The sequence below is a fragment of the Artemia franciscana genome, chromosome 1 (genome assembly GCF_032884065.1).
Source record: "Artemia franciscana chromosome 1, ASM3288406v1, whole genome shotgun sequence".
Lineage (NCBI taxonomy): Eukaryota > Metazoa > Arthropoda > Branchiopoda > Anostraca > Artemiidae > Artemia > Artemia franciscana.
Genome location: NC_088863.1, coordinates 36,763,633 through 36,788,962, shown reverse-complemented (window position 1 = coordinate 36,788,962; position 25,330 = coordinate 36,763,633). Strand labels below are relative to the sequence as shown.

The following is a 25,330-nucleotide window of genomic DNA, read 5'->3' as shown; positions in this document are numbered from 1 at the left end:
AGAATGAGCCCTCTTGCAACATTCTAGGACAACTGGGTCGATACAATCACCCCTGGGAAAAAAAAACAAGAAAACAAATAAACACGCATCCGTGATCTGCCTTCTGGCAAAAAATACAAAATTCCACATTTTTGTAGATTGGAGCTTGAAACTTCTACAGTAGGGTTCTCTGATACGCTGAATCTGATGGTATGATTTTCGTCAAGATTCTATGACTTCTAGGGGGCGTTTCCCCTTATTTTCTAAAATAGTGCAAATTTTCTCAGGCTCGTAACTTTTGATGGGTAAGACTAAACTTGATGAAACTTATATATTCAAAATCAGCATTAAAATGCGATTCTTTTGATGTAGGTATTGGTATCAAAATTCCATTTTTTAGAGTTTTGGTTACTATTGAGCTGGGTTGCTCCTTACTACAGTTCGTTACCACAAACTGTTTGATAGTTTTGCTTATACAGTTCTACCTATTTTCGAATTTAGCAATAGCTGTCAGTTCAGCTAATACTGGGACATATTCTCTTATTGACAAAGATATTACGCAATAATACATAATCTGAGACAGAGGTTTTCTTTATCTTGGACACTTCCAAAAAATCTATTTAGACATTCTCTGCTGAGATCTCAGGCTCTTTGTCTTGTAATTAGATGGTTTAATGTCTTGAGATTTGTTATTTTAAATTGGTTTTTCAGAGAGAAAATAGTGGATCCAGAATTCTCTTTGGGGGGGGGTGTATAATAGGTTGCTTAGATAAACTTGCAAACAAAGAAATACCCACAATTTAAAAATAACATCAACAATTATGCATTGTAGGTAGGTAGTGGAAATGGTCTAAAGTGCTAAAGAGTTTTGCCTTTATTTTAATGTTTTACAATGAAAAGAGGAGATGATGTGTCATATAATGCAGGGTTTTAATTGGATGAAAATAGGCAGTAAAGTGGCCACTAGTTCCTCACAAAAATTCAAAACTTAAATTAATATTTTTGCACTTCTCATACATTTACTTTCTATTATACAAATCCCCTAAAAAACAACTAGGCTATGTTGTAAAAGCCATCCCTCTTCACAAAATAAATAACACAAAAAACCAAAACACTGCCAAAAAAGTAATGATTGGCCTACCCATATTTTTGGCCTCAGTGCCATAGCAAGACTCAAAAACAAAGTTTTGACAATAAAAAGAAGTAAATATTTTGCTTTTCAGTCCCATTGTAACAGTACAATCCTGAAATATCATTTTGACAGCCTAAAGAAGATAGGATTTTAAATTTCTTCTCCTTGTTATTATGAAATGAAAATTTTCGCCTTGCAGTTGGCTTTTGCGGTAATACAAACAGATTCTGTTGATAAACCTATCTTAATATTGACAAATTTATGAAAAGCTCAACTATTAAAAATCAATTAAAAAAAATCACTTTCATCCAGATCCAAACCAGAGCAAGCAGTACCAATTACAAATCCAACACAATGTCATTGGGGGGGGGGGGGGTGCACCTCTGTGCCCTCCTTGGATCCACCCCTGTTCAGATTGAAAGATGTAGCTCTCATTTGAAAACTAAGCTTCTTTGAGGCAAAGAGGCTTACATGAATGAACTTCAGAAGTTTGACTTTCTCTCAACTCTACTTTTTAAAACAGTGAAAAAAACTTTAGCATAAAGAGCAGGGCATTGAGGAGGGAACAGCCCCTAATTGAAGCCCCTATTCTAATTGAAAATGGAGTATCTGAGACATAAGATTCTTCTATATAGCAAGTTTCATTAAGATCCAATCACCCATTTGAAAGATACCTTGATTGCCATGTTTTCCAAAAATTCCGGTTTCCCCTCCAACTCACTTCAATGTCACCAGATCTGGTCGGGATTTAAAATAAGAGTTCTAAAACACAAGATCCTTCTAGATATCAAATTTCATTAAGATTTGATCACTCGTTTGTAAGTTACAAATACCTCACTTTTTCTAATTTTTCCGAATTACTCCCCCCCCCATAACTCCACCAAAGAGAGCGGATCCAGTCCGGTTATGTCAGTCACCTATCTTGGACTTGTGTTTATTTTTTCCACCAAGTTTCATCCTGATCTCTTCTTTAAGCGTTTTCCAAGATTTTCTGCCCCCCCCCCCCCCCTAATGACACTGGATCCAGTCAGGATTTAAAATAAGAGATCTAAAATAAGAGATCAAGATTTTAGGTTCCCCCCCCCCAACTTCCCCTTACGGGATCTGGTCAGTATTTGAAATAAGAGCTCTGAGACATGATATCTTTCCAAATATCAAATTTCATTAAGATCTGATCACTCCTTTCTAAGTTCAAAATACCTCATTTTTTCTAATTTTCAGAATTAACACTCCCTCAAACAGAGCAGATCCATTCCGGTTATGTCAATAACATATCTAGGACTTCTGCTTACTTTTTCCACCAAGTTTCATCCCAAACCCTCCACACTAAGCATTTTCCAAGATTTTAGGTTCCTCCCTCTAACCCCCCCCCCAACATCACCAGATCTGGTCAGGATTTAAAATAAGAGCTCTGAGAAACGATATCCTTCCAAACATCAAATTGCACTAAGATCCCATCTCATATTCGTAAGTTAAAAATACTTCATTTTTTCTATTTTTTACAAATCAACCGGCCCCCCACTCCCCCTAGATGGTCGAATCGGGAAAATGACTATTTTTAATTTAATTTGGTCTGATCCCTGATACGCCTGTCAAATTTCTTTGTCCTAATTTACCTGGAAGTGCCTGAAGTAGCAAAACCAGGACAGACCAACATAATTTGTGATTGCTATGTCACTTGGTTAAAACCAAGTGCCATGAAAATATAGGCTATCAATAATAGCAAGACCGAACCCAGGAACCACGATGAGGTCCCCTCCCTCCAAAATATGTTTCTCCAACACATAAAGATGTTTAAAGTATAAAACGTGTGAGATCCAACATTTTATGCATAAAATTTTTTATGGTTGGGCAAAGGGGGATACTTGGTAGGATTTTTCTAAGGGATGAATTTATCACGGGGAAGAGCATTTCCAAAAAGGGGATGCTGGATTTTCCTGCTTTGTTTAAAAAAAGAAAAATTTGTTACTTTTTAAGTAACCAAAAAATTGGAGGGAAATTATGCCACCTCCCCACCCCTTTTTGATCAAAATCGTCCAATCAAAAGCTTGGAAAAACAATTTAGCCAAAAAAAAAAATTATATATAGATTTCGTTTTAATTATTCATTTACGCTGAGCCAAAATCAAAACATACATCAATTCAAATGCGTTCAGAAGTTAAATAAAATTTTTTTTTCCCTGAAAGTAAGGACTGACACTACAACTTAAAACAAATAGAAATGATTCCATATATAAAAGGCCTGTCTCCTCCTCAACACCCCACTCTTTACGCTAAAATTTTCTATTGTTTTAAAAAGTGGAACTGTAACAAAGAGTTAAACTTTAGCGTAAGGAGTTGGGGCGTTGATGAGGAGACAGCCGCTTTCATATACTGAATCCATAAAGCAGGATGAAGGGATTAGACCCCTCCTCCTCCCACCCAAACATTTCTCCAACACAAAAAGACGTATTAAAAATATATAAATGTAGTTTTGATTTGTTTTTTAAGGTTTCTTTTTGCAACCCCTCCCCCCAGCAAGCCTTAAATGGTATTAAACTTAAAATAAACAAACCCAAGTTTTCTTTTGAAACTTGAAAAGACTTTTAAATTGTAATTTGAGATCCGATGACAGGTTTGGGTTTTAAACCAACAAGACTGGAAAGATAACGAACAAAGTTTGTTTCAAATATGCTGTAACATGTCACTTCTCCCTGGGTATTTGGTAGAACAGATCATGCGTAATGTATCAAGAAATAATAAACATTAGGGTGGCATTTTGGGTTTGGTCAAAGCACCTGCTATTGAAAGTTATGAGAGAATTAATAGTAGATCTGAAACTTGCTTTGACTGTATATTTGTTTTGAATATGGGAAGCAATTAATTTTGGGTTTACTCTCCAAGCAATTAATTTTCCTCCACGGAATGGACAATTGAGAGAATACTTGGGAAATTGTAGAAGAAGAATTATCGTTAATACAAGAAAAGTTAGAGATATCTGGAGTGCGTGTTGATGGGGGATTTTAATGCGCATACCGGTACGGAGGCTGAGATCTTAGATGTGTTGATCCCTGATTTAGGTGATTTTGTCCCAATTTGTTGTAGAATACCACAAAGTAACAAGGATGAAAAAACAAAAATAAATGTACGGGGAAGAAAGCTCCTGGCGCTTTGTGGGAAACATAATCTGATGTTTGCAAACGGTAGGTTTGGGAATGATAAGGGTAGGGGCGAGTTTACTTGCCTTTCAGGACCAACTCCAAGTGTTGTAGATTATGCGCTAATTAAAATGCAATTTGTACCTGAATCAATTAATATGGGAACATTAGCTTTAGCTGGATCTGGTCATAGAGCTATTAAGCTTCAGGTGAAGGTTGGGCAGTTTCAGGACTGCGTCCCACAAGTAAGAAATTTCTATAATGTGGAGTTTAGAAAAACGAATTAGAAATGATTTAACAGATAAAGATATTGAGCCATTTAAAAGGTAGCATGTAAAAAATAAGTTGAAAGCGTTAGAGGACAATGAAAAAGATGCACATGGTGTAATTATGCAGTTAAATGAAATAAATGAGCAGTTTTGCAGAATCGTGTGGCCTGCCAAAAAAAATTAGTTGAAAGCGTTAGAGGACAATGAAAAAGATGCACATGGTGTAATTATGCAGTTAAATGAAATAAATGAGCAGTTTTGCAGAATCGTGTGGCCTGCCAAAAAAAATTAAGAAAGAATGAGCCATACTTTGATTTGGATTGCAAGTTAATGAAAGAGGAAGTGATATATTTATTGAATTGGTTGAATGAATTTGAAAGCAGGGAAGATCAAAATTTGAATTGGCTAAATATAAAGATAAAAGAAGAGAATATGAATAATAAAATGGGAAAAGAGTTTAATAAAATGGGAAAAAGAAGAGTATGAGAATAAGAAAAAACTAGACACTGGTGATGATTTTAGAATTTTTTTTTTTTAAGTTTTGGGGCTATATAAGGAATAATAGTGGAAAGGGAAACGTTAATACCCAGGTTGTTCCGGAAGCTGATTCAAGGCCTGATTACCTAAAAAAGCGGAAAGTGATTGTGTAGATCTTCAGGAGATAGCGCACACCCAAGAGACAGTTATTTATCCTATGAGGGAACACGATTATGATTTAGTGGGTGATGTGAATGGCCAAGACATTAAGTTGGTATTTAAGAAATTAAAAGGTGGTACTGCTGTGGGTGTTGATGGTATACCAATAATGGACTCATTATTAAATGTTGTATATTTATGCACTTCAAATATGTTTTTGTTTCATCTTAGCTAACACATCAAAACAGTCTATAGACCTATCCTATATTGAACAAGGTTTATACAGTTTTAATAACAAGAGTTTTGATTCATAATTTTAATAATCCAACCCACCTGGAGGTAGATTCAATCCTATAGGCAGATTATCTACATAAATAGCAAAAAAGGTTGTTGTAGTCTGTCACCACTTTTTCACAGCTCAAACAGTTTTAAAAGGAAAAGGAAAGAGGAATGCACTAGAAGCACTATGAAGACAACAGCTTACACAATATATTAGGAAATGTATCCATGTTTGGTGGCTTAGCTCATGAATTGTAAAATATCTAAATGCACATTATAGTAAATGTTAAAAAAGTGTTGTGTTACTATTTGTGATTGTGCTAAGGAAGATTTTATTAATGCAGAGTTGTTCACCATACATCCTCTGAGTTGATAAGGACTATTGTATTATCCCTCTTATCATGAGCGGCATTTTAAATTGTAGGCTGATTATTAAAAAAAAACAGTGCTATGATAGTATTTGTGGGTGCTAAAGAAAATATTATTGGTACTAGGTTGTCCAGCGTGTATCCTCTTAGTTGCTAATAACTGTTGTATTATTCAACTTATCATAAATATATGTCTTGAATTTTAGGTTGACTATTAAAGATGGTATTATAGTAATGCTAATAGGTACCAAAGAAGAAGACATTGCCACAGAACCAGCAAAGAAGCCATTGTTTATGGAGGATATGAGTGAAGCTGAATTAGCTTTTGCAATGGACATGCCGGGTGGTTTAGAGAATTTGGGAAATACGAGCTATATCAATACCAGTGTCCAGTGCTGGAAGAATGAACCTGAGCTAAAGAATAGCATTGTTGATTTCACGAGGTATGTTCATGTTTCTTTAATTAATTGTAATATTGAATTTGTTTATTCAGTTATTAGCGCTATATACCTTATTCATATTATTACCCCCAAAAATTAAAGAACAATATAACCATATTCACCTGTTAAACCAACCCACTACAGCAATTAAGATGCGGCTTGATAAAATATTATTTGATCAAGAATTCGGATAGTATTTTGTAGGATTTACTAAATTCAATTGTTTATGAATTTTGCTCGAAAAGGGGAGATTCTGTTAGTTTGTTGCACCTGAACAGGGCCATATCTAGGGGGTGGATCATCTGTTTTGACTTCTTTTTCGAAATGCTTGTTGGGCTTGTAAAATAGTATCATAAGTGCATATGTACAAATTTGGATTAGATTTGTAATGTCTTTGTTAATTACCCCCCCCCCTCATACAAAATCTTGGATATTGTCTTGCGCCTGGATGAAAAAACAAAAAACAAAATAAAATCAAAAAATATCAGCATTAATTGACTCAAGTCAGGCAATACAAGGCTCCACAAAACATTGCAAAATAAACCACATAAAAAGAACACACTTAAACAAGTCAAAAACTATATAGAAATTGGTATAGCATTTTAAACAAGACAATGGGCAAAAAAAAAAACTTTAGATAAAAAAAAAATCTTAATATTTCAACTTCTCATTCAGAAACCTTTATCAAGGGGGGAAAACTATATAGTTTTGTGTCTCACTTAATCTTCTGAATGGAATCATTGAAATACAATACCGAAATTCCACCTTCAAAAATTGAAGAAAATTGTAATTACAAGGTTGTAAATACTTTTTGGATTTTAACTGTTTCGCTGTGAACGAACAGTTATGTAATTTTGCCGTTTTCAGAACTTGTAGCTGAAGTTATCCAGAAAAACAAAATTATAATGGAAAGTTTGAAAAGGTTGTTAGCCTAGTTTGTAATTCAATACAGAAAATGAAAGATTTGAAACCACTCTTTACATTTTAACTATATTCGGTAAGTATATATCCTGGGATAGTAAGTAGATTGATCTCTGCTTAGTAATGTGGGGCCCGGGCTCCATCTGAGCTGGCGCAGAATTGGGCGATAGGCTCAATACCTGCCCCTGTAAAAAAGACCTGGAAGCTGAAATGTTTATCAATTTTTGCCGCCCTGAACGCCATCAATAGCCCTGGAAGATCAGTATAATTTATTTTATTTTGAATATATTTATATATTCAAAGGTTTCTTATGAAATCTTACGTGGATCTTATTATATTTTGTCAGAAACTCTTTTTTAATGTTGACCGTCATTAACTAACATCTTTTTGAGCGCGTCATCTACAAATGCCAATTTTTCCCGTTGTATAAGTTGGGTACAATCGATCCTGTAAAATTATTATTTAGCCTAGTTTGGGGATTGCACAGCCATGATTTTTCTCATAAAAACAATGACATCTGTTTCTCCCGTGATTAAGACCCTCTTACTTAAAAGAAATATTTAGTTTTGACGATATTTTGAAAATATGCTGAAGTTGGAAAACTCCGGTCAATCATAGGTTCAAGCTACAAAAAATTTGAGAACCAAAAAGTCAAAGAATAGAAAATAATAGAGTGCTAGATAATGTGTAGCAATCTGTTTCAAAACTAAAAAGTAATACAAAAAAAAGATTTATTATCATAAAAGCTTGAGAAAAAATATTGCAAGCAATAGTAATAGATAGTTGAAACTGATCAGCCTAGTTTGTTTGTTAAGCCTTACTAATAATTATATAGGATCAAGGACAGTTATTTTCAAAACCAGATTCTTAAATTGGTCAAATGGAAGTTTATGCAGCCATTTATGTTCTAGAAATATCTAAAAATTGCGAATTCAATAATTAGTGCCAAAGACCTCCCTATACAGTTATATTGTTTAGAAAAGTGGAGGGCGCTAGTAAAAAAAAAAAAAAAAAAAAAAAAAAAAAAAAAAAAAAAAAAAAAACATGGGTGAAAAGTGTAAGCTATAAGTAGCTTAAAACCGTGCCTTTCCTTTTAAGGTTTGATTGTCAGGGAAAGCGACATTTTTTATTGTTTCAATTCTTACGAATGAAAAACATTGTCAGTTTTAAGTAATTAGTTTTGCTTTTAGTATCTTTGAAGTTGTTGGTATCAGATGCGAATAGACCTAAAATTTATCTAGGTAGCTAGTGTAATAATATATTTTTCACCACCGTCAGAATCTGCCACAAAAATATTTTGATGTGTCATTGAAAATATTTTTTTTTATGGAAATCACCCTGGTACCACAAAATTAATGGGTACCTAGAGAAATCTGGGGAAGGTACAGGAAGGGTGTGCGGAAGCACCAGATGTATGACCCCAATGTTTCCTGGCTGTAAGACCATGAGATGGAGATCAGCACTGCCGGTAGGGATTTCAAAATGTAATGTCTTATTTCTCTCCCCTTTTTGTTTTACCTTACTTCAATAAATAAAAATTTTCACCGCCATGAAAATTTGCCACAAAAGCATTGATGTGGTATCAAAAATATTTTCTCTTAAGAAAATCACGAATTTAACTTATAATTTTATTAACTTATGGCTAAACCCATAGTTGATCTAGCTGATCCAGACATGAAGGGAATGGTGTGTATTAACCAAAGACCTTAATATTATTATAGAGTTAACAATCTCTTCCGGGAATAAATACTTCAACACTCACAACGGAAAATATTATGGGAGACTAGCAACATTATTTCTTAATAACTTCAGAAACTTGTTTCTATCAGTTGTTTCTATTGACTCACATACCAAATTTTGAAAATTTCTGAGACGTCCGTTAACCTAGTTTAACCACTCATTAAGAAAATCTAGGTTAGAAACGCTTGAGTAAGAGAGGTATGTTGTGTCTTAGAAATACAGAATAAACCGTCTTACAGAATACATTATTCGAAAAGACCCTTCCCACCCAATGCTACCCTCCTCGTTCCCAGCCTTTTGTGTCCTTGTTTCCCATTTGATGCTGTACCTCTAGTAAAAAAGCTTTGCAGTACCTCCAGTGAAAACCCTATGCTACGAAAAATATATATAGAAAATTCAGCTAGTTTTCTTCTTTTTTTATTTGGTTCTGATGCTGATAGATTTTTGAATTTGATTGCTGGCTTTCCTCCCCTCCCTCTTTTTCTTTAATGTCCAGTTTTTACCTTTTTAACTTGCTATGACATTTCCCAGTTTTAATATTTGACTGGTGAATGACTTGAAGTTTTAATAATTTATAGTTTCGGCCTACCCTATATATATATATATATATATATATATATATATATATATATATATATATATATATATATATATATATATATATATATATATATATATATATACTAGTGATTGCCCTTGAGCTTTGTTGATGGTGGTTGCAAATGCTAATCGAATTGGGAATTGCAATCTTTTAAATTGAAAAAGCAGATCCGTTGGAATCATGGGAATGTGAGGAATAAGAACAGCCTCACCCTCATAAGGCACTGATGAAGTAAAATGGTAAAAATTTATGATTCTCGCCTGAGAATGGTAGAAGGGACCCTGCTCTATGATAAATTTGCCCTTTTACTTTGAAAGTAGACATAAATTGATCTGGATTTTCGATTTGGGCTCCAAACGACGTCATTTGGATATATGAGTTGTATTTTCTGATTTTTGACAAGAAACGCTTAGATTCTGACGTAGTTCCAGTAAGGAAAGTCTTCAATGGCTCTGGTGGTGCAGCCAATAGAGGAAGTTTAACTTTTCTTGAGGCGCAACACATTCCTATTGTTTCACCATTGAATTTCAAGGCCTTGCAATAGGGACAAATTTTAGACATTGTCCCGATTTGAACACATCTACTCAAGCTATAATCATCGACTGGGTTGTACCTGAATGCCAGGCGATAACTTTCAGGTTGCTCTGATTCCTCGGCACGCTTTCTTTTCTTACTTTCTCTATCAGCAGCAAGCCTGATTTCTTGCTGTTCTTGTGATTCCTCGGCACGCTTTCTTTTCTTACTTTCTCTATCAGCAGCAAGCCTGATTTCTTGCTGTTCATGTAATTCCTCGGCACGCCTTCTTTTTTCACTTTCTCTTTTAGCAGCAAGTCTGCTTCCGCGTTGCTCTGGTAGTTCCTCGGCACGCTTTCTGTTCTTTCTTTCTCTATCAGCCTCAAGCCTGTTTCCTTGCTGTTCTTTTGATTCCTTGGCACGCCTTCTTTTTTCACTTTCTCTTTTAGCAGCAAGTCTGCTTTCGCGTTGCTCTGGTAGTTCCTCGGCACGCTTTCTTTTCTGACTTTCTCTATCAGCAGCAAGTTTTTTGGCATAGACTCTTTGAGCATCTTCATCGGCTTTTGCCATGGTAAGTTCATCAGTCATTGTAAACTTAAACATTAATTGATTTCTACGTGAACATATGTCTTAAATATCTTGAATGACGTCACCGTCAAAGCAAAAATGACGACAACTAATTTCATGACGTCAGTCAACACAGAAACATGACGTCACCTGATCCACAGACAGACACACAGACAGACAACTTATTTTTATATATATAGAAGATATATATGAATTGCAGGCAGAGCCAGCCAATGCTATTCGGCTCAAAATTTCTCTTTCAGGATTGGCATCTTGCGTAAGAATGTTAACGAGATATTTGAACTCTCTCACTACTTCAATTGCTTCGTCGTTGACGACTATCTCCCCGCCTGGCGGCTACTTCAGCCTGTTCAGCCATAGCTTCGAGATACATCCTCTTATCATTCCTAGTCGGTGTTTTGACTTGTTTACTGAGATGCTTCTGCTGCGCTTTTAAATCATCTAGATATTCTCTAGTGCATGACGTGTTATGTTCATGCCTATATACGAGAATTTTGACTTCTGCCCTTTGATCAATGATATCTCAGGTACTTTCAGATATCCAATGCTCTTTGTTCTTCCTGTTATATCCTACAACTTCTTGTGCCGCTTCTTTCAGAGATTCGACGATCTTTTCCCATTAATTATCAATTGACCACTCGTCCCTTAACATGGGAAACTTGTTTGACAAAGTAGATGTATACTTTTGTAATACATACGGGTCCTGCAGTTTTCTCACATTAAATGTTTTTTCTTACCGCTGGGGCTTTATGACAGTTTTTAATTTCAGCTTAAGCTTAGCAACAACAAGTTGATGGTTGGAATAGCAGTCGGCACTTCGAAAGGTCCTAACATCCTCTAAACAGCGTTGCCTGTGCTTGGCAATTAAAATATGGTCTATTTCATTTCTTCTTACACCATCAGGCGAGTTCCAAATATATTTGTGTATTTGCTTATGAGGGAACCATGATCTGCCGACGATGAGCTTATGAGTCGATTAAACGTATGCCATTATCATTGATTTCCTCCAGTCCATGCTTACCTAGGATAGCTGGGGCATAGGAGGCATCACTTCCAAACTTAGCATTAAAGTCCCCACACACAGTCACAATATCATGCCTTTCCAATATCTTAATGCCATTCCAACACCTGCCTCTTTTTAGTTTCCTGTCACTTAATCGAAATATGGAATTTTTTTTAGTTTTTTCTCTAAGAGTTACGGTCGGCTAAAAGTTCAGCCCTCTTTGTTTTTTCATCTTTAGAATAACTACATTCTACAAGATTATTAATGCAGCTTTCTAGAAGAGAATCTTCCTGCCACCCCCTTGCCTTGCAAAGGGGACAATGCTCGAAGTACCTCTTCCAATGAAGAATACACATCTCGCAAAAGATGTGGTTGCATGACATTCTGATTGGGTCCATCAAAACTCGATGGCACAAGCTGCAAGACAGATCTAACTGTAAGAAGTTGATTTGTCTCTGCTTCAAGAGCTCAAGATTCTTGAAGAACTCGGAGAAGAACTGACTATCATTTGCTTCAGAACAGAAATACTGTATTGTTTCTGTATTGAGGGCCCTCTGAATGCAATTAAGATTGTCAATGCAGCTCTTCAGAAGAGTGTCTTTATGCAATCTTTCAGTCCTGCAAAATGGACAACCCAAATGTTCTCTTTCCCATTGAATTATGCAGGTTTTGCAGAAAATATGTTGGCACGGCATTCTAACCGGCTTAACATATACCTCCAAGCAAATACTGCAAGAATAATTTGACTCGAGCAAATCAAGTTGTTTCTTCTGAAAAGCCTCAAGCTTTTCCTTATTCTCGTCTTCTTCTTGACGGATATCTACTATTTGTTCTGACAATACTAATTAATACTAATTAATACTGCTTTGGCAGTTGTCTTATATAGTGAAAATGACGTCACAATATTTGTACTGCTATGATGCCTTTACAAAAAAATGATGTCATTTAATCTGCACTGGTATAATGTTTATACAATGTGGAATGGCTTCTTCTTAGAAAATTCAATATGAAAATCCATTTTTTTTTCAATTGGAGGTAAGGAGCTACCTTAAAACTCAAAACAAACAGAAATTATTCGACCTCTGAGGGTTCTACCCCCTTTCACATGCCTCTCTCACAAGGGCATGAGATGTGACTGAGAAGCTTTTCTAAAAACAATAAAAAAACTTCAGCGTAATGAGTTGGGGTTGAGTGGGGGTAGTTGTTGTCTTATACGGTATAATTTCAGTTCGTTTTGTTTTAATGTTTCTCCTTATTTTCAGTGGAAATTTTTTTATATTGATTTTTCAATCAATTTATGCCAAATAAATATGCCAAAATAAGAACCTCTTTTTTTGTATTGATTTCAAGTAGCTTTTCCAATCATGCCCAGGCCAATCAAGATATAGCGTGGACGCCCCAGTAAACCTGCAGCTCCTTGCTGTTAAATTGCATACATCGAAAATAGTAAATTGATTGGTAGCGTAAAATTTATAATTTCTCTAGCCCCTTATTCTTAATTACATAAAAAAAACTAGTTTTTTAACTGAAAGTAAGGAGCGACATTAAAACTTAAAAAGAACAGAAATTACTCCATATATGAAATGGGTTGCCTCTCCGCAATCCCTCGCTCTTTACGCTAAAGCTTTTAATTGTTTTAAAAAGCAGAATTTCAGCAAAGAGTCAAACTTTAACGTAAAGAGCGAGGGATTGCGGAGGGGCAACCCATTTCGTATACGGAGTAATTTCTGTTCTTTTTAAGTTTTAATGTCGATCCTTACTTTCAGTTAAAAAAACTAGTTTTTTTTATGTAATTTATGAACGTTTTTGAATTAATCCATGTTTGATTATGGCTCTCCACACATAAATTATTAAAATGAAATTTGCATATTAATTCCTTTTTTGGCTAAATAGCTTTCTCTTAGTTTTGATCAGACGATTTTGAGAAATAAGGGATGGGGAAGGAGGCCTATTTGCCATACAACTTTTTTCGGTTACACAAAAAGGCAACTACAAATTTTAATTTTTAACGAATTTTTTATTAGTAAAAACTATACGTAACTTAAGAATTAACTTACGTAACAAACATTTATATTCTTTAATTTTTATTATGTATATGAGGGGGTTTGTAACCTCGTTAATACCTCGTTCTTTACGCTAAATCGTAAGTTTTGTCCCGATTCTTTAAGAATGACCCTTGAATCAGAAAGGCCGTAGAATAAATAGTTGAAATTACTAAAAATACTATAGCATAAAGAGCGAGGTATTTATCTCCTCCTAAATACCTCACTCTTTATGCTAAAGTATTTTTAGAACCCCTCATATGCGCAATAATCTCTGTTCGTTTTAAGTTTCAATGCTACTCTTTACTTTCAATTGAAAAAACTTTTCCATGTTTATTTTTTCATTGTTTTTTTATAGTAATTTTAGAAAATTCTGCGCCCTTTTCATTGAATTTCTGTTCCCTCATGACATATTTCTCCAAGGAAAGATCCTCCCACATAGCCCCCTCCCCTCAACCCCACCCCCAAAACCAAAAAAAAATCCCCTGAAAACGACTGTACACTTGCCAATAACCACTATTATATGTAAACACTGGTCGAAGTTTGTAACTTGCAGCCCCTCCCCCAGGGACTGTGGGGGAGTAAGTCATTCCCAAAGACATAGTTATTATGGTTTTTGATTATGCGGAACAAAATGGCTATCTCAAAATTTTGATCTGTTGACTTTGGAGAAAAATGAGCGTGGGAGGGGGCGTAGGTGCCCTCCAATTTTTTTGATCACTTAAAAAAGGCACTAGAACTTTTTATTTCCGTTAGAATGAGCCCTCTTGCGACATTCTAGGACAACCTGGTCGATACGATGACCCCTGGAAAAAAAACAACAAATAAACACGCACCCGTGATTTGTCTTCTGGCAAAAAATACGAAATTCCACATATTTGTAGATAAGAGCTTGAAAATTTTGCTACAGGGTTCTCTGATACGCCAAATGCGATGGTGCGATTTTTGTTAAGATTCTGTGACTTTTAGGGGGTGTTTTCCCCTATTTTCTAAAATGAGGCAAATTTTTTCAGGCTCGTAACTTTTGATGAAAAAGACTAAATTTGATGAAACTGATATATTTAAAATCAGCATGAAAATCTGATTCTTTTGATGTATATTTTAGCATCAAAATTCCGTTTTTTAGAGCTTCGTTTACTATTGAGCCGGGTCGCTCCTTACTACAGTTCGTTACCACGAACTGTTTGATACACAGTAGCACGTGACTAAAACGATCGAATGCAAAAAAAAAAAAATTGAATGGCAGAAGATTAACTAGGTTGTTGATTTTGAAACGATTTGAGCTATGATCGATGTTAAAAGGATATCTTATGCAACAATTTTCGTAGAATTAAAATTTACATCCTTTCGCCTCAAATACCTCCTTTCGCCTTAAATCAAACTAGTGATAATAATTTTGTTTCCTATTGTGCCTTGAGGATGTTCCGATTTTTGTTAAAGAAACGGTTGTGTTCCAATGCCTTGTTTTATCCGTCACTTGTTTTTATGGCTCAGAAACCGGTTTTCTGAGATGTAAGCTAAGCGTAAATCTTGAATGCATTACCAATAACAGGCAATTACCGATAGAATTGACTATACTCTAAGGCTGGATCTAGGCAGTGACGTAATTTTGTCAAATCCTTGGGGAAGGGGAGCCAAAATTGGAGTCAAATTACCCAAATCATGTAAGAATGATAGTGAAAACAAACAAATGACCCATATATTACCATAAATGCAAAGATATACTAAAGAAATCTGACTTGTTTCTCTGAATACGTGAATTATGCAGGCTTATCTTAGTTTTGACAAGATTTTTTGCAGAAACTAAATTTAAACTCGGGGGATAAACTGAGGTCTAGGGGAGTGGAAAACGTGGGTGTGGAGGGGGCAGTTCCCCTTTTCCCATAGCAAATTACGCCCCTGTATCTAGGGGGTGGGGTGAAAGATCGGGCAAGATAAAAAAAGGGAATAAGTTTGATGAAAGAACAGCCTGAGAAGTGGGAATTTAAAGCAAATAAATTTACAGTATTTCAAATAAAGCCATTATGAAACTTTTAAAATCAATGGAAATAAACTAGGATTCGATAAAACCAGCGCTTTTAATAAATAACATATATGTAATAAATAAATACCGTTGTTTTTCTTGGAAATGCATGCAACTTTCACTCTAAATGAAAATTGCAATACTTATAGTATTGAAGGCGTGGCAAGGGTTGGCAAACCTTATATCCCGCCCCCCCCCCCCTCTTAAGAGAAAACCTAGATCCAGCGTTGCTAGGCTCAACTGTTTTTCTAATCAAAGTTTGGATGCTTCTTTCGGTCTATTGTACCTAAATTCATGCTCTTTAAAATAAAATAAAAAATATTGAAAGGACGAAATAATGATTTTCCTTTTACCGAAATTAGTAAGTAATGATCCGGGGAACCTTTACCCTTGACCTTCCTTTACCCTTTACGTTAAAGCATCCTTTAACAGGGATTATTATGCTATCTACATTATTTTAATCGATTTTCCAGAGCACTGAAATTAGTCTCCCCAGTTTTTATGCCTTTAAATTTCTTTAAATTTCTAAGAAATAATTTGAATTAATTTATTTTCTAATAAGTTTAAATTAATTTGGTTTAATTCCAAATTTTTTTAAATTTAATTTAATTTTTTATTTAAATTATCAAGCTGCTTCCTTTGAGCTTAGATATAAAGAGGGATAACCAGATTACTGGAGAGGTTTACTGGTACTCAGTCACGGTTATTACTTTTGATATTCATAACCTTCGGATTATAAAGACATGCAAACTGGGTATGTCATTGATATACATTTACTCACCTCCTTCTAAGGAGTTTCCTTCCCTTGTTTTAATATGTGTCAAAATGCCAAGACAAACAGGGAGGGATACAGCTCTTGTTGCTTGAAGGAAGAAAGGATAAAGATAGAGTTCTTGGGAATACCTTGTTTGGCACTTTAAATACATTTGGAATTGTCTTCTCCGGGTAGGGATGTACGCAGGAGGAGGAGCTTTAATGCCCCAATCCCCAGAATTCAAAATGTTTCTGAATTTCTTGGCACTTCTTACTCAAATTACAAATAAAATTTGTTTTTACTATCCCCCCCCCAAAAAAAGAAATTCTGCGTAGGTGTTTCTCTTGGGAGGAGTACTGCTCCAATCAAACCGGTTTGTTGATTCCTTCAGTCGAAGGCTCAATACAGGCTCTGCATAACACCTTATGATTCAACCAAGTAAGGAATTAGCGGGTATCTGACGCTTTGGCGTTTTTAGCTTTCCCGAAAGTGTAAAAAGAAAAGAAAAGTAAAAAAAGAGCTACGAAAGGTTGAAATTGTTGTTTCAAAAATTTGAAATAAAAGTTCAGTATATTTGTTTTTTTTTTTTTTTTTTTTTTTGGGAAGCACTAAATAAAATCAACAGCAATAATTTTTTAGAGCTGTAAGAAATTGCCTCTAGTACTCTTTCACAAATAGTCTAATTTGCTTTAACTGGGAATAAGTGAATGTGAAGAGATGATTTTTTATTACGAGAAGCTCAATCGAGTTGATAGCTTCACTTACCTAGGTTTTATTGTTAGTAAATAGGATGGATGCAGTGAAGATATTAAAAGTAGAATAACCAAGACCTACGGTGATTTTCAGAGTTGAAAAAAGTTTGGAGGAATAGGAAGATAAATCTTCGAACCAAGAATAGAATAAAAGAAGCTACAGGGATGACAGTGGTCAAGTATTGCTCTCAAACGTGGGCGCTCTGAAGGACGAAGAAGGATTTACTTGATGTTTCCCTGAGAAATCGTCTGCGGATTGTTTTGGGTAACCGTTTGACTGACCGTAGTTTAAATAGCAAGCTATACGAAAAATGCGGTTCTATTCTACCTTTTAGGACCATAGTGAGAGAGAGGTTGAGTTGGTAAGGACACGGTTTGTTAGTAGTAGAAATATATTAGTGGTAGTAGTAGTAATAGTATAAGTAAGGCGTATTCCGAAGGAAGTGGAAGATTGTAACTTTCCAATAATTCTTATTGGAAAGAATAACAGAATTCTTTCCAATTATGTGGGTTCTCTTTCCTGTTATATCAGTTTTCTAATCAATTAGAACATGAAATAAAATGACAAGAATGTTTCTTCAAACTAATATTCAAGGAAGAATTTTGCTCTTTTTAATGAGTGTTATTTGTCACAATTATTTGCCTATTATTTTCCCATCAAAGAATTTCTGAATAAAACTTTTTTTAAAACCTTTTTGTTTATATATTCAAAATATAAATTGCACTATAGTTGTACTATTGGAAATCTTGTAGTTGTCCCCATTGCCCTCTGAAGGGTAGTCCTGCTGTGTGAACCCCTAAGAAATGATATTACTGTTTTTCATCCTGTGATATAAATATGAAAAACTTAATTCATTTGACATGATTCACGTTTTTGGAGATATTGACTTGTCTCAATAAACAGCGGAGACCCTGAATAAGAATTTTTGTGTTTTTCTACTATTGTTCAAACAGTACATTTAAGTTAAGTAAAGAGTAAACTGTCTGTCAATGGACAGAAGATAATTTACGGGTCTTCTTCAGCATACGTTGCTTGATTAATATACTGACCGGGCCATCTGTATTTGCCCCGTTGGGTATGACGGGGAGCTATGTGAAATGAAAAATCCATGTTTCCATAACCTGTGTTCAAATTCAGGTGTCTTCCTCAGGGATGGTGAATCTTTCACGTGCATTTGTACACCACCTTACATCGGTGACACCTGCAGAGATATTGACGCCTGCTGGAACCATTCATGCTCTAACAATGGAAAATGTGTGCCTGAAAATGGTCAGGTGACATGCTTATGTAAAGAGGGATACATTGGTGAGGAATGCAATAATTTTGACCCTTGCTTTAATAACCCATGTCTAAACCATGGCAGCTGCCACAGACTTATTGACTCTGATTTTTCTTGTTCTTGCTCTAATAATTAGTATGGTGATAATCGTGAAGAGCACAATTCTGCTTTTCGTTTACATGCATGAACAGAGGTACTTGCTTTATAATCGATATTGAAGATTTGTGTGTTTGTGGTGATGGTTGTACAGGTGATAGCTGGGTATGGGCCAGGGATGATTTAAGTCAATATGTGACTGAAGGCGACTTTAAGCATCTAAGACTTTATAGAACTCTAGCTTCAAGTAGCAGCGAGACGAAATTTGATTTTTCCTAAATTTTCTAAGACAATGTCAAGGTTATTTCTATTTGATGAATGTAAAAATGCCGATTTCTGTTTTGATGAACCTTGTAAGAATGGAGCTGAATGTAATAGAGAAGAAAGGACTTGTGACTGCAAGCCATGTTTTGAAGGAGAATTATGCGAAGGGATGGATAAATGCTACAATTTCATATGTCTGAATTGGGGTACTTGCTCGGATACCTTGTCGTAACCAGACAATGTCATAGTTATTTCTATTTGATGAATGTAAAAATGTCGATTTCTGTTTTGATGAACCTTGTAAGAATGGAGCTGAATGTAATAGAGAAGAAAGGACTTGTGACTGCAAGCCATGTTTTGAAGGAGAATTATGCGAAGGGATGGATAAATGCTACAATTTCATATGTCTGAATTGGGGTACTTGCTCGGATACCTTGTCGTAACCAGACAATGTCATAGTTATTTCTATTTGATGAATGTAAAAATGTCGATTTCTGTTTTAATGAACCTTGTAAGAATGGAGCTGAATGTAATAGAGAAGAAAGGACTTGTGACTGCAAGCCATGTTTTGAAGGAGAATTATGCGAAGGGATGGATAAATGCTACAATTTCATATGTCTAAATTGGGGACATTTTTGAAAGCGCCAGGTACAACTGTGCTGAAGGGTTTATTTGGCCAGCATGTGCTCATAAGAATCTGTGTAGCCCAAATCCATGTAAAAATGATGGAAAGTGTGCTCAAATAAATGAAAATATTGTTTGTACATGTCCGCCAGAATATATTGATGACTTTTGTGAATTAATTAACCCGTGTATAGATGTAACGTGTCAGAATGGAAGAGTTTGTCTCGTAGATGGCACCAATGTAGCTTGTGACTGTCCAACGCAATTTGATGGGACATTTTGTGAAATACTAAACCTATGTCACTCGAACCCCTGTAAAAATGGAGGTGAATGTATCATTCACCAGGGGAATTACTCCAGCTCTTGCCCAAAAGGATTTAAGGGTAATAATTGTGAAATTTTAAATATTTGCTTCAACGTCACGTGCGAAAACAATGGAGTATGCTTTAATTTAAACGGTGTTGCCACTTATAAATGTGTTGGAAGTCATTTTGGGCCTATTTGTGAACTAGATAACCCTTGTTATTTCCATCCATGTCTAAATGATGGTTTATGCATATTGAGTAATGATAGCCATTCGTGTTCATGCAAGGCAGGTTTTAAAGGAGATCTATGTCAAACACAAAATGAATGCTTGAATGCAATATGCTTAAATGGTGGTTCTTGTGTAGAAGTAGATGGCACCAAAAATTGTCACTATTTGCCTGACTTTCAAGGTGAAACCTGTGAAAAGGCTGACGTTTGCCACAATGTCAGCTGCTTGAACGGTCATTATTGATTATTTTCAGTTTTAACGAGCAATTTTTGCGAGATGAACCTCATTAAAATAATATTAAAATAATGTTAAAATAATATTTGTATTTTTAACATTGTCCTTGAAGAATTTTAGTTTCTGCTAAATAAATTTTCTAATAAAAAAAAAGAAAGGAGCAGTGAAAGTATTTTGTAAACAGTATGATCTTGGAATAGGAGATTTGTTATTTAAAATGCAGTTTGGTGTTAAAAATTCAGATACCTGTAAAAGAAGAGGAAATATGTGGCTTCTCAGATTTCATTAGAGAATAGAAAGAAACAAGAAAAGGGCAATGATACTTTGATGACGTTATGAAAAATAACTTAATCTAGAGAAAGAGAAAGGATTAAGAGAAAGCCGTTTCTTTTGAATTATAATAATTTTGCAGAACTGATGTCACTTAATTCTCATTTTTTATGTCGTAAAATTCAATGCTGTTTTCACCTTATTTATGAAATTATTCTGATTGACCTTTTCACGTTTTGTTCAGGAATCCTGAAATGAAAAATCTTGATTTTTTTTTTATTGTTTTAAAGTGCGTGTCTTATAAATGCTCTGCAATGTTTCTTGTGTATTTGCTTATTGGACACCTACTTGTCAGGGATGCCAATCTAAGATAGGGTTTGTGAATATTCTGTTTTTAATGAAGATAAACAATGTTTGTTTTTCAGGAATCCTTTAGTGAAAACTCATAGTTAAAATTGGTATCTTTCAAACACATTCCTTATATTTTTTGGCTGTTTCAAGGTGCCTATGCTATATATACTGTGTAAAAATTTTTGCTCATTTACTAATTGGACAGCTATTTACAAGGGGTAATTAGCAGGAAAATCTGCAGTCTTAGGTAGCATACCACTAAGCGTTTTATTTAGCATAGGGCAATCTCTGGACTCAGTAGGGGGTGGGGGAGGTGACTGCAAATATAACAGAAGTGATTGTTGTATTTATAAAAATTACTTAGATTGACCTTTTCATTTTTGTTCGTGGCTTCCAAAACTGATTGAACTGGGGCTGTTCCCAAGTTTGGATTGGGTAGACGTTTCTTCAGGAGGTGGTAGAGGTTTGAAATTTAAAAAATTAAAATCCTTCGGTAATCTGATTGGTATATGGAGAATTCAGCTCTACATTTAGATCATTCAGTTGGCAAAGAAAACGGAACTTTATTTTCGGCTTCCCAAGAAGTATCTGTAACTGAAGAAGTGGGATCCCAGACAGGAGAGAAGGGCTCTAAACTGGATAAAGTTGGTTCCATCGGATTTGACGTCCTAGCACTCATTGTACTCTCAGTTTGATTAATTCCAGTGACAAGTGCTAGTGACAAGCAGGGCTCATTTTTTGGCACATTAAAAGACCAAATAATGCCTGAAGCTTCAGTAACCCAGTCATGATCAGTTCTTTGACCGTCTTCAATAATCGTATTTGGATCTATCTAGGAGCAATATTTTTGTCTCAGTTCAAAATTATTCCTTGCAAGCTGGAAATCATCTCGTGTATAGGAAGTCCTTAAACTGCTCCAAATATTTTGACAGTGTTTATAGCCCTTACTATACAAGTCATGGTCGACAAGAGCCAATGCGTATTTGAACTTGTATGCACAGAGAAATCTAATCGAGTAATTGGGAAAAGCAAGGGACATGGCGTATTCATAGGTTTCCATTGCTTGAATAAATTCTAGCAACTTAGATGGGTTGTACATCTCCTCCCTTGTGGGTATTATAACCCTTACTATACAAGCCATGGTCGACAAGAGCCAATGCATATTTGAACTTGTATGCAAAGAGATATCTAATCGAGTAATTGGGAAAAGCAAGAGACATGGCGTATTCATAGGTTTCCATTGTTTGAATAAATTCTAGCAACTTAGATGGGTTGAACATCTCCTCCCTTGTGGCCCCAATGAGCATCATCCACAGGGTTCCAAATTCCACTCCCGCAACTAGGTATCAAAAATATACGGCAAAGCTGTCTCCTTGTTGCTCCAAGGAATCAACCATAGCAATGATCGAAGTATTATCTAATTATGGGTTTTTGGACGAGTTAGATAATACCACAGCCAGGTGTTTTCGCCAGTCAATCATTTGGCTACTAGTTGAAATAGAGCATGCGACCGGTAGTAGTCCAGAATGCAGCTGGTAAAATGTCTGAAAAGAAGATGGTGACAATGACAATGCATACGCCTCCCTTACTTTTTTCACTGTTTGTTCGTCCATTGAGAAAGCGACCTCATAAGCATCACCCCAGGAACTACATTCAATAGCGTAGTCTAGAGCTTCTTTTCTCTTCCCTGCTGCGATCAACTATTTAAACCAGTTGAAATCCAGAGATTTCCTATTATCAATCTTTGTAGGATAGATAAATTTTGGAAACATACCCCTAGCTTTTTCAGTCTGTTCATCTGGGTCACTGTTTGCACTGGACGTGGCTTCCAAAACTGGTTGAACTGGAGCTGCTCCCAAGTCTGGATTGGGGGTAGACGTTTCTTGAGGAGGTGGTAGAGGCTTGAAAATTAAAAAATGAAAATGCTTCGGTAATCTGATTGGTATATGGAAAATTCAGCTCTATGTTCTGATAATTCAGTCGGCAAAGAAAACAGAACTTTATTTTGGCTTCCCAAGAAGTATCTGTAACCAGAGAAGCGGGATCCCAGACAGGAGAGAAGGGCTCTAAACTGAATAAAGTTGGTTCCATCGGATATGACGTCCTAGCACTCATTGCACTCATAGTTTGATTAAATCCTGCTTGTGACAAGCAGGGCTCATTTTATGGCACATTAAAAGACCAAATAATGCCCGAAGCTTCAGTAACCCAGTCATGATCAGTTCTTTGACCGTCTTCATTAATCGTATTTGGATCTAGAAGAATTATTTTTATTATTAATATAGAATTATTATTTACAAGCCATGGTCGACAAGAGCCAATGCAGGGTTCCAAATTCCACTCCTGCAACTAGGTATCAAAAATAAGCCACATAACTGTCTCCTTGTTGCCCCAACGAATAACCATTAGCAATGATCGAAGTTTTATCTAATTTTTGGGTTTTTGTACGGGCTAGATAATGTCACAGCCAGGTGTTTTCGTCAGTCAATCATTTGGCTACTGGTTGAAATAGAGCATGCAATCGGTAGTAGTCCAGAATGCAGCTGGTAAAATGTCTGAAAGTAATATGGTGACAATGACCATAAATACACCTCCCTCAGTTTTTTCAACGTTTGTTCGTCCATTGAGAAAGCGACCTCATAAGCATCACCCCAGGAGCTACATTCAATAGCGTAGTCTAGACCTTCTTTTCTCTTCCCTGGTTCGATCAATCATTTAAACCAGTTGAAATACAGAGATTTCCTATTATCAATCTTTGTAGGGTAGATAAATTTCGGTTTGTCACCAATCAACAGTTTGCTTATTTTCCAATTTTCTGGGTATTCTCGCTCATTTGATTTTAACAACAGGTGTAAGAATTCCACCTTTTCAGGCATATTCATGTCATATATCACCATTTCAATGGCAAATTCAGAATCCAGCTTACCAGGAAATGGCTGCCCTTCAGACCATAAAGCCGAAATCGGCTGTCTCCTCATCCCCTGCTCCTAAAGAGACATACAAGTTTGAGAACTTCAGCTGAAGATGTTATTAGCCATGAAACTATGCCCCCTCTGGCCAACTTGACTCAAGATATTAGTGGGACAAATGTTTCTGAAGACCGACGCATGACGACGCATTTTGACACCCTAAATTGTTTTCCAGGGACTCGGATGGGACAATGACAATTAGGCTATAAAGTTTTGTAAGGATCTTCTCTCAGCGGAATTAGAGGAGGTGCTATAATGAGGAAGTCAACGATTCTTATGTGGGAATTCTTACACCTGTTGTTACAACCATATGAGCAAGAATACCCAGAAAATTGGAAAATAAGCAAACTGTTGATTGGTGACAAAGGGGTAGGTATCTATCCTACAAAAATTTATAATAGGACATCTCTGGATTTCAACTGGTTTAAATGGTTGACCGAAGCGGGGAACAGAAAAGGACCACAGACAGTTCTTTTTGAAATTTTTGACTGAACTCTTTTATTTTTCAAGTTTTATGTTTCAATTACAGCTCCAGTTGTAATTGGATTCCTACTTACAGACTGAGCAGTCTTGGGTTGCCCTGCAAAAGTTGAGCGAGGTGAAAGAGCTGGGGTTTCCGTCTCCTCATCTGGGTTTTCAACGTCTAACCAACTCTTCTTGGCTTGATCAAATACATACTTCGGCTTCTCATCGTCAGGTAGAATAGCTTGTGCGACCCTTTTCTATCCAAATATAGACGTTAATTATGAAAACAGACCAGCTGCTTTTTCCGTCTGTTCTTCTGGGCCACTCTTTGCACTGGATGTGGCTTCCAAAACTGGTTGAACTGGGGCTGCTCTCAAGTCTGGATTGGGGGTAGACGTTTCTTGAGGGGGTGGTTGCGACTTGAAAATTAAAAACTGAAAATTCTTTGGTAATCTGATTGGTATATGGAGAATTCAGCTCTATGTTTAGATAATTCAGTCGGTAAAGAAAACGGAACTTTATTTTGGGCTTTCCAAGAAGTATCTGTTACCGGTGAAGCGGGATCCTAGACAAGAGAGAAGGCCTCTAAACTGGAAAAAGTTAGTTCTATCGGATTTGACGTCCTAGCACTCTTTGTATTCTTAGTTTGATTAGTTCCAGCTTTTGACAAGTCGGGCTCATTATTTGGCACATTAAAAGACAAAATAATGCCTGAAGCCTCAGTAACCCAGTCATGATCAGTTCTTTGACCGTCTTCATTAATCGTATTTTGATCTAAGAGCATTATTTTTGTCCTAGTTCCAAATCATTCTTTGCAAGGTGGAAATTATCTCGTGCATAGGAAGTCCTTAAACAGCTCCAAATACTTTGACAGTATTATAACCGTTACTATACAAGCCATGGTCGACAAGAGCCAATGCGTGTTTGAACTTGTATGCAAAGAGAAATCTAATCGATTAATTGGGAAAAGCAACAGACATGGCGTATTCATAGGTTTCCATTGTTTGAATAAATCCAAGCAACTTAGATGGGTTGAACATCTCCTCCCTTGTGGCCCCAATGAGCA

General features: G+C 35.9%; 1 protein-coding gene across 2 annotated transcripts in view; it reads left to right on the top strand.

Annotated features, from left to right (window-relative positions):
- Positions 1–25,330, top strand: part of LOC136029092 (ubiquitin carboxyl-terminal hydrolase 14-like) — a 43,643-nt gene that overhangs the window by 2,153 nt on the left and 16,160 nt on the right. For both annotated transcript variants that reach the window (XM_065707156.1, XM_065707163.1), the window contains exon 2: positions 6,006–6,242. In XM_065707156.1, coding sequence (XP_065563228.1) covers positions 6,034–6,242 — 209 coding nt within the window. In that variant the 5' untranslated portion in view covers positions 6,006–6,033. The remainder of the gene's footprint in view (positions 1–6,005; positions 6,243–25,330) is intronic.